Source organism: Ambystoma mexicanum, chromosome 9 (genome assembly GCF_040938575.1).
Source record: "Ambystoma mexicanum isolate Mex_15411 chromosome 9, UKY_AmexF1_1, whole genome shotgun sequence".
NCBI lineage: Eukaryota > Metazoa > Chordata > Amphibia > Caudata > Ambystomatidae > Ambystoma > Ambystoma mexicanum.
The window spans coordinates 631,380,395-631,395,211 of record NC_090931.1 but is presented as its reverse complement, the minus strand read 5'-3'; the positions used below and the strand labels follow the sequence as shown (position 1 = coordinate 631,395,211).

At 46.6% G+C, this 14,817-nt stretch overlaps 1 protein-coding gene across 1 annotated transcript in view; it reads right to left on the bottom strand.

The window, feature by feature from the left end:
- BLTP2 (bridge-like lipid transfer protein family member 2) overlaps positions 1-14,817 on the bottom strand; it is a 1,026,973-nt gene that overhangs the window by 868,001 nt on the left and 144,155 nt on the right. Inside the window, exon 3 of the mRNA XM_069615333.1 lies at positions 7,240-7,289. Within this exon, the coding sequence (XP_069471434.1) occupies positions 7,240-7,289 (50 nt within the window). The remainder of the gene's footprint in view (positions 1-7,239; positions 7,290-14,817) is intronic.

Here is a 14,817-nt window from a genome sequence, read left to right as displayed (position 1 = left end):
AGACCGGCAAAACTGTAATGAGGCCCATAGACACTCCGTACTGAAAGTCTTATGGACCAATTAGTTTCCCATACGAATAAACCAAAAGACAAGGGAAGTAAAAACAAAGGCTTTACTTACCTCCAAAACATCAGGTTCGAAGTCAAAACCAAGCAAAAAGAAAGGTTGTCCCACTTTGGAGGCATAAATCACACGTTGAAGGCATGAATAACTAATCTATAACAGACTGCTCAAATCATAAAAACTGATATAAAACAAAAATGGATTAGAAAAAAAGACCAGATCTAACAAGGTTCTCAGTTGCATTTTTTGAGCAAAACAGGTCAAGGATCAGGAAGCGATCACCAAATTATATGCAAATGTTTCAGAACTTGCAATTGCTCAGCCCAAATACACAAAGTGATGGAAAACTTTAAAGTTGTATACAAGTAGCTATTAAACATTTCCATCACAATTTTGGCTTTCAGAACATAGATAAGCCATTAAAGCAAAGTGAGATTCAGGCTTCACATTCCTTGATGGTTACTACCGAATGCAAAGTGAAAATGCTTGGTAGATCAATCAGAATCAATTTTCCATGCAGGATGTTCTAAGCTTATCCTGCAGCAGCACAAATATTAACTCAGAGCACTGTTACAATTCCAGAGTCCTCTTCTCTAAGGCAGATGTATATTACCGGACAAGGATTTCACAACAGAAGTCATGCTAGTTTTGGAAGAATAAAAGTGATCAATATCAAGTTCAAGGTGCTTGTGTTTTGATTTGGAGAACCTATCGCACATTGTTTCGTGCCTTTGAAAGCTGTATGTTGTGTACTGGATGTGCTTTTATGCAATGATACATTGTTATTTCAAATTCACAGCTAGGAAGACAATTTTTACTAAGGCCCTTTGAATTTGTATATACTCTGGAATAAAGCTAATTCTTAGTTGATTAGGTTCTAAATATGTTTATGTGTTTTTGGTAATATATGGTGGAATTTCAATGTTGTTTAGGTTGCACAGATGCCTCTCAATATTTCCTCGCATTGGAGTCTGTTTTAAGGTTATATGATTGGAATATAGAACAAGAAAGTGATACAGTGTGAACACAACCCATGGGGGTAAACTGTGGACATGCCTACGATCTTACCAAAAGTTCACTGCTGCAGCAGGAGGCGCAGGGGAAGCCAAGAGATCAAGAGTTAGCAGTTCATGGAGGATAAAACACACAAACATCAACTTGGGAAACCCCTAGTGGGACGAAGTAGCCATCCCAACCGTACCTTTGGATTCCAAGTTGGTGGCTCCCTGATATAAAGCCTTGGCATGTGGAGCAGCGTTGCAGCAGCAAGTGATTCCAACACATTTATGAGCATAACTGGACAAAGGAAGGACCACTGACTATCCGCGAATCACATATGTCCACCGCCAACAGGACCCTGCTCTTCCCACTTAGACCCCATTTGCCTCAATTTCCTAGCGTGCATGGTAAAAACGGGGGCAGCAGCAAGAACAGGGTGTTTGGGTTTCTGAGAGAAATCAACCACAAAGAAGTATATTGAGAAAGCCAGAGTGGTCGGAGGTATCAGGGAGACGTTGGGGTTCATTGAGGGCAAACCAAGAGAGAAGGGAGGTTGGAATAGCAGGGAGAGGTCAGAGATGAAGGAGGAACAACAATGGCAGAGAAGAGTTGTACTAGGAGGAGGTGAAAGAGAGACAAGATGAGAGAATGAGGTCATTGGAGTCAGAAAGAGGTTGGAAATTGGGGGTTTCGAGAGGAGGTGGTGGTGGTGGTGGACAGATGACTCCAAAGGAAAGGGGTAATGACTAAGCCAAGAGGGCCAATGGCTGAAAGGGGCGATAGGAGGTAGGAAGTGGGTCAGTGCCTGGATAAGGCCGCGGTACAGATGATAAATGGGACTGTCTTGTTAACCATGGCCCACAAATCGTCAGGGCTGCAAGGAAAGCATGGTATCAAACGGTGAAGACAGACACAAGTGATCAAGAAATGATATGTCAGGATAGTTAAGCAGTTAACTTCCCTTCCCTACATTTCAGCATGGGGCAAGGCAGCACGTTGCAGGCTTCGCGCACACACACTCTGGCTTCTTGGCCACAAGGTAACAGTTCAACACATAGGCATCAGGGCATTCCGCCAAAGTCTCTCTTGCAATGACAGCCTCTTATTGCAGAGGGCCTGATGCAGAAACCTAAACACAATAGTTATTTTCCTTTGTCAGGGTTTCACTTTCACAAGTTCAAGGTTGGTCTCCCTCCTTTGGGCTCGGACCACGGGTCCCCCTCGGGCCGGGCTCAAAACCCCTTTCTACAATGTTCCCAATCTGATCTCTCTCGTTCAGGCTCAGACCCTGGATTCCCCTTGTCTGGGCTCAGATACCCTTTTCCACAATATTCACAACTTGCTCTCCCTTGTTCGGGCTCGAACCATGGATTCCCCCTCGTTCAGGCTCAGATACCCTTTTGATACCAGAATCGAACACTTTTGAATGTGCGATGGCTTTTGCTTAAGCCCTCGCAGGACCACTTCGATTTACTTCACACTTCACATCGATATTCTGCTTTCGTTTCCTTTTGTCAGGATACCGTACAGAGACCTTCGACTGAGCACCTTCGCAGTGCCGGACCACTCTGTCAATGGTATTGTATCTTTTCTTCTAATGTTCAAATATTCACCAGCAATTTAGCTTCACTCGCCAGCGCTCGTTTTACAACGTTGCCGCGTGCAACCACTTCAACACAGACCGGTCTGGCACCGGTCTCCCCAACTCCCTGGCAGTGTTGTTCTCTGTCGCTTCTTTGTTCTTGGAGCCAAGAATACCCAAGCGTCTGCTGCTCCACGCCGCCTTGGTCAGTTATGCAGGAGGACCCTCGGTATCTCCGACACACAAAGCAGGATTCTTCAGCCTTGTTTCCTGGTCTTACGTTTTCTGTCTTGAAGGTTTCTTGAAAATAACAGCTTCCTATCAAAAAGGTCAAGAGTGTTGGCCCTCACACGAACCTCGTCTGCCTGGCTGCCTTTATCCCCTCATTCAGTTGCCAACTTGAAACTGCTATACATTTGCGTATTTTGCCTCGCTCAAAGTGTGCTCTCCTGCGCCGCCTTTTCTCCGTGTGGGGAAGTATAATGGAAGTCAGATGTGAGTTACTGTTGAAAATTGCCTGACCTCGCCTGACCATAGTATTGGAACATGTCATTTACACGGCTCGGTTGCAAGAGAGGGATACCGCGTCTCACCATCCTGTGTCCCACTCCCACTCCCCAAGGATCCCTCACCCATGTGATCTTTCCGCACTGGTCCACCCTAGGGTCTGGATCCATAGGCGATGGCTGTGCCCTGGCCTCCAGAGAGAACGGTAATATTGCCTGTATCCTGCCGGAATTACCGGTAGAATACCGGCAAACCTCTAATGACCCTTCTAGGCTAGCCATGAGCCATAATTCACAATCTGATGGGACTGGCAAGCCCATCGATGAGCGAAAAGCAAACTTTCTTATAGAGTACAGAGATGGGGAGAAATAAAGGCAGAGAGATATTTGCTACCTTGGGTTCTAATACTGACTCCAGTGGGATTGGACAATTCCATCAAGAAAGAGAAGACTTGCTTGTTGAACACCTGAGCCAGGCAGGCTTGCTGGGAATTCTAAGATAGAAAGGGTCACTAAGAATCTGAGCCCGGAAGGGTCTCTGAGAATCCCAAGAAAGAAGGGTTTACTGAGAAGCAAGAGTCTGTGGTTGTCTTTTGACCGACCAGAACTGGCAATTTGTTTTGAAGACTGCAAACCGCACTTGGCTGGGGGTTGGGAGGGGCGCAAGCAATGATTGCCACCTGAAATTCAACATAGGTCGGATTGGGAAGAAACCATCCTTCGTCTGGATGCCAAGCGACTGTGGGGAAAGTCTGGAATTGAAAACTGGATGTAATCCCCAGCATACTGCTGCATTATAATATTGAGTAGGCACTGCTGACTTCTATGTTTAAACATGGTTTCTTGCCTGTGCGAGGTAAAGCTTTAGGCTTTACTGCGCTGTGTCTTTGTGATGAAGGCTCTTCGCCTAGAGTATAGTTATGCTCGTCTTCACATTTCTCGCTTTTGACATGTTTCCCTTTTGGCGTATGAAAGCGTGTTTTAGGCTCCTGCTTTCTTAGGACAAGCGGCTTTAACAGATGGATTCATCATATTATAAGTGTGCTTGTCTGCCTCAGACTGTGTGTGAACCATTGAGGAGTATATTCAGCTCAACTAAATGGATCACGTTATGCTGTCCTTCTCGATAACACTGTCTTAGCATGTAAGAATGCAGCCGGTATCAAAGACTTGCATAGTAGAACTTTGTTCTCCGCTTGTAACATGGTTTCAGTAGGATTCCTTGCCCTGTCTGGCGCCCCCCCCTTCCATTGAAATGCATGTGTTCCTTTGGGTATAAGAGCAGTGCATGGAGGGGGGGTGTGTGATGAATCAGAGGTGATCATACCAGAAACCCTGGCCTGGACCCTTCCCATGTGGCCAAGGCAGCCGTTACCCGATCCTGACCCTGGTGGCTGTTTTATGTGAGAGGATCACATAGGGGGAGGTTCAGGTAAGGAAGAATGGGAGAAAACCATGAATTACTTCCCAAGTGATCATACCCTAATGATGACCTATTGTAAAGTTGAAGTCTTAGAACTAAAAAACATTAGGGACTTCAAGTCCCATAAAACCCAAGTACTGGGACGAGGAAGAGGGTCTCAGAGGTGCAGAAATGCAGTATGGAGTCTAGTGTTTCTGATGACACACACCTGAGCAGGACTTTCAAATGTTCAAAAACCCTCTAGGTGCAGGCCATCAGAAGGAAGAAGGAGAAGCAGGAGTCGTAAGAGGCAGCAGAAGCCGAAGTTTAAATGCAGTGCAAGAGATGGGGCCGCAGCTGATGAGAAAGGGGGACGCTGTGGTAGAGCTTTGAGGTCGGGAATCCTGTGAATTACAGATTGTATGCCGCAGGACGCGGCACAGAAACTGACTGCCCAGAGGGAGGGAGACACTCTACTGATGCTGTGAGTCACTCCGGTGTGTGGCCTTCACCGCAGTGTACCTGGAGCGAAAGCAGATGAGAAGGAAACCAGACCAGAGCTGTCAAAAAGCAGGGTTTCCCTGCTGAAAGCAGGAATACAGGCAGCGGGTCCAGAGGAGATGCATCAGTAGACCGGTGAGTTGGTCTTGCCTAAGTGACCCCGGGGCGCTCCTAACTCGACCGCTGACATTACATATTGATTTTGAATGCCGAACTAACAACAAGAAAGATTTTGAATACAGAGATAAGAAATGAAAGCAATTTGGGCGCAAGTCTCATTTTGAGAGGGAGAGTGAAGAGAATCCTTGCAGTCACCATTGTCCAAGCCGAGAGGGGGCAATATTGTGTAGCCATCCTTGTCCAAGCCAAAAGAATGCAATATTGTATAACCATCATTGTTCAAGTCAAGAGGGGGACAATACTGAATAAGCGTAAAAAGAAACATTGGTTTAAACAAGATGAACCAGAATATTGCAATCACCATTACCCAAGCCAAAAGGTAACAGTATGCAAGTGAGGTGAAGATGTCAAACAGAAATAAAGATTGTTGCTAGAAGGTGATTGTACCAAGTATTGCCTAAGTCAAAAAGAGGCAAGCAAAGGAAAACAAAGATGGTAGAATAGAAGCCCTCATTGTGAGAATTAACAAGGGGGAGAGAAATATCATCTGCATTGCTTGGGGCAAATGAACCAGTGTGAGATACACTGTCCATACATGAAACAAATGTTGGTGTAATCTTCCCCACTCAGGATTAAAGTGTGGGAATTACTAATAGTAGTTGTAGTAGTTTTGTCCTGGCAGGCGAGTAGACCAGGAAAGGGAAACTTCGTAGATGGTCCTGGCAGCCGAGAGAACCAGGAAGAAGTTTAAGTACTGCAGTGTGCTAGGAGGTAGTGGTTGAATGAAAGAGTACATCAGATGGTGTGCTGTGTTGAACTGCTGAAAAATAATACTAACAAAACTTTGCTATGTAAGAAGTATTTTTAGTTTATCAACCAGCAACTTTGTGGACACTTTGAACATGGCCTTGGAGAATGAGGAAACCTATTGGGCAATAAGACAATTGTGTTGCCAAGTGAAAAACCTGTGGGAGGAACAGAGCTTTGTGCCACCCTTTGCGAGAAATGTGGCTATTGAGAGAACTTGTTTACTTTTGACTTTTAGTTGGAATTTCTCTGAATTAATCCAGGGAACAGGAATCAACCCTGGATACAAGGATTTGTGTTTATGCTTTCGTTATGTGTAATTAAATATTATGTTGTAAAGTTTGAACAGCCAAATAACCCTTTTTTGAGTTTGTTGTATGTATGAGTGTGAGGGACAGAAATGTTTGGACATTAGGTCAGTTTTCTTTAGATTTTGGATTTGTTAGGCTAGGGAGAGATAGGCGTTTGTCCAACCCTAAGTGTTCAATAAAATGGCTAAATATGAGAAAACTATCTACTTGTCCGTCTCGCATTTCTGACCCATCAGAGGGGGGTTCCACTTGCGTCGAGGTCTTGTACTGTTGCTGGTTTGTGCAGTTCTGCTGCCTGCTTTTTTATACTAATAAATCATACACCAATCCACCAGAATAATCACTGGTCATTTTTCCACAACACAACCAAAGCCCAGGGGGGCAACATACGCCAGCATCATCTACAGAAGGGTCCAGAGCTATGGGGATGTGGGAATATTATCAAGTGCCTTATACAATTCCTCCTAGGAATTTTGCCCTGAAAACAAAACTTTTGGAGACTAGGTACTTAGTCTTCAAGCACACGGTCCAGCTGTAGATTAGGAGTTGCTTCTTCAATTATCCCCTTCACACGTTTGGTTGTCTTTAAACCTTGCACACTTATCTAAATTTATATTCTTGTTTTGTTTCGGTCTACTTCCTTGCTCTAGCCCATGTGTTTTGAACTAGATAAAACCTAATTTGAAACCTATTTAGGCCTCAAGTTGTCTGTTGATCCCTCTTCCTGTCACAGAGGATGTAGAGAGTAGCCAACAAGTTGGGCAGAAAACTCTGCTAAGGAATCCATCAAGGCCAGAGATATGGAAGACCAATAGAAAAGGTGTGAGTTTGTGAGAACAGAGAGGGAAATCAGGAGACAGGTAGTTCATATTAAAGTACACCACAATATATCACATGGTCATGTACCTCCTAATCCTACTAAGAGAAGAAAGAGCAAGAATTACTTACGGCAAATCATGGTTCAGAAGTTTACTTGAGATCCAAACACTGTCGATTTCCTAAGAAGACAAAGAACAAATATCAGAAGAGGCCTATACTAGGCATATTTTTTCCCAATGTCCTCTCTTTCACAATAACATACCTCTACCCAGTGGGCTGTCCAATTCTAAAGGCGACACATGCAGGAGGGGCAAGGTTATACACCACAGAATACAACACTGTGAAGCAGATGTAAGTATGAGAGGTGTTTCGTTCAAGAAGCCAATAGGACCCCATCACTTTTCCATTCAATTTGAAATCATGTTGTGACCCTACAAAGTCCAAGTACTTTGTAACATGGTGTGCATTAGGGAGTGGGTGTTTGCCAGTTGTTCCATGTGAAAAGAATCTATATGCAATGCAACACATTGTGAGTCGATTCTTTACTAATGCAAAAGTTCCAGGTCTTTACATCAAATGTATTTACTGTGCAGGTCTTCCCCGAGCAGTAAAGTCATCAATGCTTTCCCTGCATTGCTCGCTCCCTCCCCGACACTCTTCCCCAACGGGGGCTTGCCCCTGTCTCAAACACCCACAAAGTGTCTCCACCCACCCTTCCCCCATCACAGCAAACACCTCCCCACCTATGCACTTACTTTGATCCTCAGCCATGGCATTCCTTCGTCTTCCTTGCACAGAACGTATGATGTCCCTGGGCTCACCCTCTAAACGGCCCCTTCCCACCCAACTCCTGTAAGGAAGGCATGGTATCAATAATAAGAGACAAGTGACCACAGTTCAAGGGTGTTTATTGAACTTTCGCAAGGGTGTGATAAACGCCCATCTAAACCTAAACCTACAGATGGGAGCAAGCTACGAACATCAGATAATAATAATGCAGTCGTAGTGGAGTCTTGTCAAAATAAAGGGGCCTATACTAAAAAACCTATTGCCAATCCTTACCACTAATTTACAAATAGTGTGGGGTAGTGTTCATGAAAAAGAAAGAAATGTTCACAAAATGATATGTCAGGATGTTTGGGCCGTTGGCCTCCTTTCCCCACGTTTTCAGCACGGGGCAAGGCGGTTCACTCGAGCAAAGCACACACTCTAGCTTCCGCAGCACGAGGATGCAGTTCCATTGCCAGCATCAGGACCTTCTGTGTCCAAGTCTCTTTACTTCTTAAAAGTCTCTTGACTCAGAGGCCCTGATGTACAAAAAACTAGATGCAAAAGTTATATTCCTTTTACAAATATTCAATTTGGGTTTTCACCCTGGATCCCTATCAGCTGGGCTCAGATCCTTTTCAAAAACAAAAGTTCAATGTTGGATCCCCCTCTTCCTATCTCAGATCCCCTTATTACAATGTTCAGAGAATATTCTTTCTCGGGTGACTCACGGTTCACCCCAGATCTCTTTCTATTACCCAATCAGTCTCCCTCAGCTGGGCTCAGACTAATTGCAGTGTACATTAAACCATCAAAGACTTTCTAATGTGCACAGGGTTCAGCTTGACCCGTTGCAGGACCACTTCGATTTCAAGATTCCTTTTTCTCACACTTCGCATCAGTGTCACGGGATGGCACCCTGCAAAGAGAGGCACAGGACACGCAGGAAGGGTGTCGGGTGGTTGTGCCGAAGTAAGGTGGACAGAATAGTACACACACAGCTGAAAGTAGTGAGAACGAATAGTAGTCAAGTGTAGCAAGGAATAAGGTACAACAGAATGGATTCCCTCTAGGGGTGTATGCAGATATAGGAAAAGAGTATTCCACGGACCTTAGGAAAAACTCTAGTCTTCTGCACAGTTTGCTATAACAGAGGCCCACGCTGTTTGCTCATGACTTGGAACAACAGCTATGGGTGTCTGTAACGTAGAAACGAGACAAGGGAAGGTGCAGAGGTTGCCTGAAGGAAACCAACAGACAAGCTCTGTACAAAAGGGTCTACGAACAGTACAAGAGAAGATACTTACAGACAAATCCAGGAAAAGGAAGTTGATAGCAAACTAGCAGAAGGAAATGAAGGGAAAGTCGTGTAACAGGATTGGATAGCAGAGAACAGTAAGGAACAAGGTTGAGCACTCAGAGGAGCGGGAAAGCAATGAGCAAGCCCACAGGAGCAGGGCTGTAAGGTAGAGGGCCCAGAGGGAAAGGGCTTATGGCAGCGGAGTAAAGCAGGCTGCACGGCAAGGAACCCAGAAGGGCCGGGCAGCAAGGAGTGAGCCCTGAAGGGCAGGGCCGCTGACCGTAGAAGGTTGCAGAGGACTGTAGAGGGCTGCTAGGCTGAGAACCCAGCGGAAAAAGGTAGGTAGTAAGCAGCGGAGCGTGATCAGCTGCAAGGTAGGAAGCCCAGAGGACAAGGGCTGTAGGAAGCCGGAGTGAGGCAGGCTGCAGAGCAGGGAGCCCAGAGGACAAGGGCTGAAGGCAGCCGGAGTGAGGCAGGCTGCAGAGCAGGGAGCCCAGAGGACAAGGGCTGAGCCTGGAAAGCAGCAGAGCGTGATCAGCTGCAATGTAGAGAGCCCGGCAAGGCAGGGGCAGAGGCTGGAAGGCAGCAGAGCGTGATCGGCTGCAATGTAGAGAGCCTGGCAGGGCAAGGGCGGAGGCTGGAAGACAGCACAGCGTGATCAGCTGCAATGTAGAGAGCCCGGCAGGGCACTGGATCCAAAGCCGGAGTAAGGAGGAACCGCATACAAGATCCGTAGCTCGAAGCAACCAGGTGCCGGAAAGACTCCTAATGCAAGAGTCTGAGCTCCTGCAGGCAGCAGCTTTTATACCGCCCAGCCCAGCACAGAGGCAGGCTAATTGGTTGCACCTGGCTAAGCACACCTGCAGACAATCGGCCACCTCCCTCTCTGTTCCTGAGCTGGTGGAAGCAGAGGAGATCCCCAGGGCTTCTGGGGATTGTAGTTCCGAAGATGGCGAATAGGAATGGCCAGGAAAAGATGGTTATAGCCAAGTGCATTGTGGTAAGTGTAGTTTGTTGGGAAAAATAGAAAAGCACCAAAGTCTCGCAAATGGGAAATAAGGTCCATATGGATCGTAAATGTATGCGCCCATGGCGCAGGCATGACAATCAGTTGGATACCTAACAGAGACCTTCGAATGAGCACCCACGTGTGGCCAGACAACTGTCTACAGTATCTTTTCTTGGCCTCCCAAAGTTCAGTCACTCCTTTGGTTTCCAAATATATTCTCGTTGCTCATCAGATACGTCTCACACACTGCTCTATTTAGATATCTTCATACAATGTTGCCACTTGCAATCTTGGTTCAAAACACAGGTTGTTTTGGTATCAGTCTCTCCGACTCACCGGCTGTGCTGTCTTTACGAACGTAGCTTTGTTGTATGAGCCAAGTACAGTACCACAGCGGCAATCGCCAGAGTGATCGTGTCACTTTAATTTGGTTTTGGGGAAAAGGTTGGTGGTAGCTAGGCTTTAATTTGGGCTTCACCAAGGGTGCACGCCATTTTAATGCATTGGTAGCCCAAAGTACCTTTTCAGTAGCCATTGGGGTATGTGAGAAATCGAACAGATTTGTCCCTTCTACCCGAGGGCAGCCTCCTCCTCTGAGGCTAGGGAGGTGAGCCCACTCCGCAAAACCCTCCCTACGGTTTTGCGGCAAGTGGGACCTCACTGGGAGAAACTCCCCCTAAGGGGACAAGAACTCCTGTTCCAGTGAGGAACTCACTAGGCCACACAACATAGCAGCATATATGGACTAACTACTGTGAAGAATGTGATCCCTGTATATTTGTCTGACGGCAATGCTGAAACAAACCAATTTGGAAAAGAAAAAGAAGATGTCTCTTTAAGGAGAAACATACATTTAACTGAGACGAGTAAGGTAACGAGAGAGAGAGTTTCATACGCAGGGGAAGCCACCTGACATGATCACGCCTGGGAAAGGCGGAGCCCAGCAGTGGCAGGCCCTGGTAAACAGAGTTCTCATGGAAGTTAGCTCCCAAAAAACACCTTGCTTTCCAAGAGGGTATTGCATTCCAGCCCCAGGAGTTCTTCAGTTAGAACCCAGACCGACCCCATCCAGACTATGGGCCTGGTAGGCATGATCCTGCTTACTAGGCCCCCTAATGGTGATCGCCCTATAGCAGTTGGTAACACTCCCTGCTTGGGGGAAAACCATACAACCTACCGATTCGGAAAGTAGGGCCCTAATCAATAGAGTGAACAATGCAATTAGTCAACACCAGGTGAGAAATCTTCCTAGACCTATGGCTACTAATGATATGATGAGGGTCCCCCAGTGCAGAGGGAACATACTCCAAGGGATGGCCATAAGAAATCAAAATGACAATCACAATAATAACTCTGGAAGGCAGGGTGTGGGATTACCGGCTTCGGAATCCCTCTTCCTGGTCAATATTCCTGTACTGGAAACGGGGCAGGGAGTGGGGGTGGGGGAGCTCACACAGAATCCAAGGACAGCCTACTAAACAAGGTTAGCCATTGGAAGTGCTTCTGTAGAGAATGCTATTCAATCATAAGGGAGGACATTATGGGGTGTATCTGTATCCCAGGAGGCCCTAAAGCTACTAATGACAAAATCCAAGTAAGCTTTAGAAATGCAAAATGTAAAGAGGGACTATTTGGCGTAGAGTTAAGATCATTGCCCTCTCCCCCCAGAGAGGTAAATGTATTAATTAAATCCTCCCTTACCCAAATTGACCACAAAATGATTATAGTAATCCCTGAGAGTATTCCGTATTTGGAGGATGTGAAATGATGCATTGGGAGCTCCACCCCTACGAATAAGGTGGCTATTCCCCATCTTGAGCGTGGATCCCCCTCCCATTAGATACTATTCACATCGCCACATGGAACATTGAGGAGCTGAAGAAAAACCTGAGAGACAATGAGTGGTGCGACTTTATTAGGTCGCACTACATATTTTGCTTCCAAGAGACCTGGGCCTTCACTCTGTGCACTCTCCAGGGTTTTTCCTCCTTTGTGATAGCTGTGACCAAGGAAACTGAGGTAAAACGAGTGGGGGCCAGGTGACATGGATTGATCCTGTAATATATGACTATGTCAAATTGTTGTATTTTGTTTGCCTGGGTGTCCAATTGCTTGAGCTTGAGCACTGCACATGTGGAATCTTGCTGTTCTTTAACATGTATAACAGATTGACGTGGAAGAAGCGACTAGGAGTAGTGAACACCAATGGGTATTTTCACCACTCTCGTACTGAGACGAAGAAGCAGACTGTTCAAGAGGAAGTTAGGCATGTCCCACAAATAGGTTGCCTAAATATCAAGCAATTGAAATTACTGGCCCATACTCCCAGGGAGTATAAGAGGTGGGGCTGCACACTAGCGATAGAGACCTGTTTGAGAGCTGAAAGAAGGCTGAGAACGGGAACGGGCTGGAAAGAAGAGAAGGATAACCGTCATGTGTTGCAGCGGCAGGTGTGAGAAATGTGAAGCAGAGAAGGCGCGGTAGCAGTGACAGCTGTGGCAGACCGAGTAACCCGCATGAAGCAGAACGAGCTGTGAACAAGCATTCTTGGATGTTTGAATACTAGCCTGTGAGTGGCCAAGAAGCTTGTACTCCGTGTAGCAGAAGTCGCACAGCAGAAAGCAGTAAAATGTGAAACTGTGACGAAAGTGCTTGTCGAAGCTGACACTACGTTCGGAGGATGTAAGGGGCAGTCTCAATCCCTGGTGGGAAGCCAGAAGCAGAAGCAGTTCACATCGATGTTTACTGTGCAACCCAGCTACTTCAAAGATGCCATTGAGTTTCTCTGAGCCCCGAAATCCCAGGCCGCTATGCACGCAAATGCTGAAAAGTAACGCTGCAGTATGGTTAAAGCGATTCCCATTGTCTGAACCGACACGCGAGCTGAAACTAAGTAGCAGACCATTGAGCAAGCATTTAATTCACACTGCAATTGAAAGACAAGTTGCGTGTGAGAATTGACAGAACCAGGAAACTGAGGCTTTGTATTCCATTTCAATTAAAGTGTTATTTAACAAATTGAAGGGAGTGAAAGAAAATAACCAGGTTACTCACCGTAGTGACCACCTTACTCCTAGTCCATAGTCCTCTTTCCTCCATACTTATGGGACATCTCTCCGTCCTGTTGGACGGGACCGGAGCACTTTGTAAAAAGCATCCAAAAAATTGTTTCAAAAATGTGTCCTTCCTCTCTTTCTGCGCGGGGCCCGGCACGCGGTTGTAACCCCGCCCACCTTGGCTCCGCCACGCGCATCGCCCATCAGTCCTTTTCTATCGCCAGGTCAGAGACCTATTAGCAATAACAGAGGAACCTTATTAGAGGGGACGGCGGGCGGGCGTATGGAGGAAAGGGGACTATGGACTAAGAGTAAGGTGGTCACTACAGTGAGTAACCTGGTTATACTCCTACGTCCCGTCCCCTTTCCTCCATACTTATGGGATATTCCCAAGCACTCCTAACTGGAACTACGGGTGCATGGAAATACCCCTTATTGAGAAAGGTTCTTCAGCACAGCCTGACCAAACTGAGCATCAGCTCTCGAGCTCATGTTAAGACAATAATGCTTACAAAAAGCGGATGGGGAGGCCCAAGTAGCTGCCCTAGCGATGGAGTCCCAGGGGACATACTTCTGAAAAGCAACCGCAGCTGCCTTGCCCCGCACCAGGTGTGCATGAATACCTCTAGGAGGTTTCAGCCTTTGGACGGTGAAAGACTCCGTAATGCAGGCGGTGATCCACCGAGAAATAATTGCCTTAGACGCCTGCTTACCCTGAGGGTTACCGAAAGTCACAAAAAGTTGAGAAGAACTCCTAAGCTCGGAAGTCCTGTCAAGGTAGAACTGAAGAGCCCTTCTGACATCAAGACAGTGCAGAACCCTTTCTGCCTCCGAGGTAGGGTTCGGAAAAAAGACCGGCAGGGAGATCGACTGATTCAGATGGAATTCAGTTACCACCTTCGGTAAAAAGGCCGGGTTTGTCCGTAGGACTACCTTGTCCTTGTGAAAGACCAAGAAGGGATGCTCCACTGACAAGGCCTTCAGCTCACTCACCCGCCTCGCTGACGTAACGGCGACCAGAAAGGACACTTTCCAGGATAGGTACTTGAAGTCCACCGTGGCCATTGGTTCAAAAGGCTTATGGCACAGCACCGTCAGGACTACATTTAGGTCCCACGGTGGGTACGGACTACAAACTGGAGGGTAGAGGCGTGTCAAGCCTGCAAAATGCCTCTTAACCACTGGGTTACTCAGAGAGTAGGAACATTGGTCTGTAGAAAGATAAGCGGAGACCGCTGAAAGGTAAGTTCTGCATGACAGAACGTGAATACCGGACTCTGCTAGGGAGGACACGAAGGACAGCACAGTGTCAATCGTACCCACCCTTGGGTCCAACTGCTTTTCCAAACACCAATGACAGAACCTGAGCCATTTACTCCTGTATTGGGATCTGGTTGAGGGTTTCCTGGCTGCCTGGATAATACGCATGTTATCTGTAGACAAGTTAAGAGGCTCTAAAGACCTGAACTCAGGCACCATGCCGCCAAGCTGAGCGATTGTGGGGAGGTGTGCCACATCTGCTGTTCCCCTTGATGACGAAGATCGGGGGTCACTGGTAACCTGATCGGCGGATA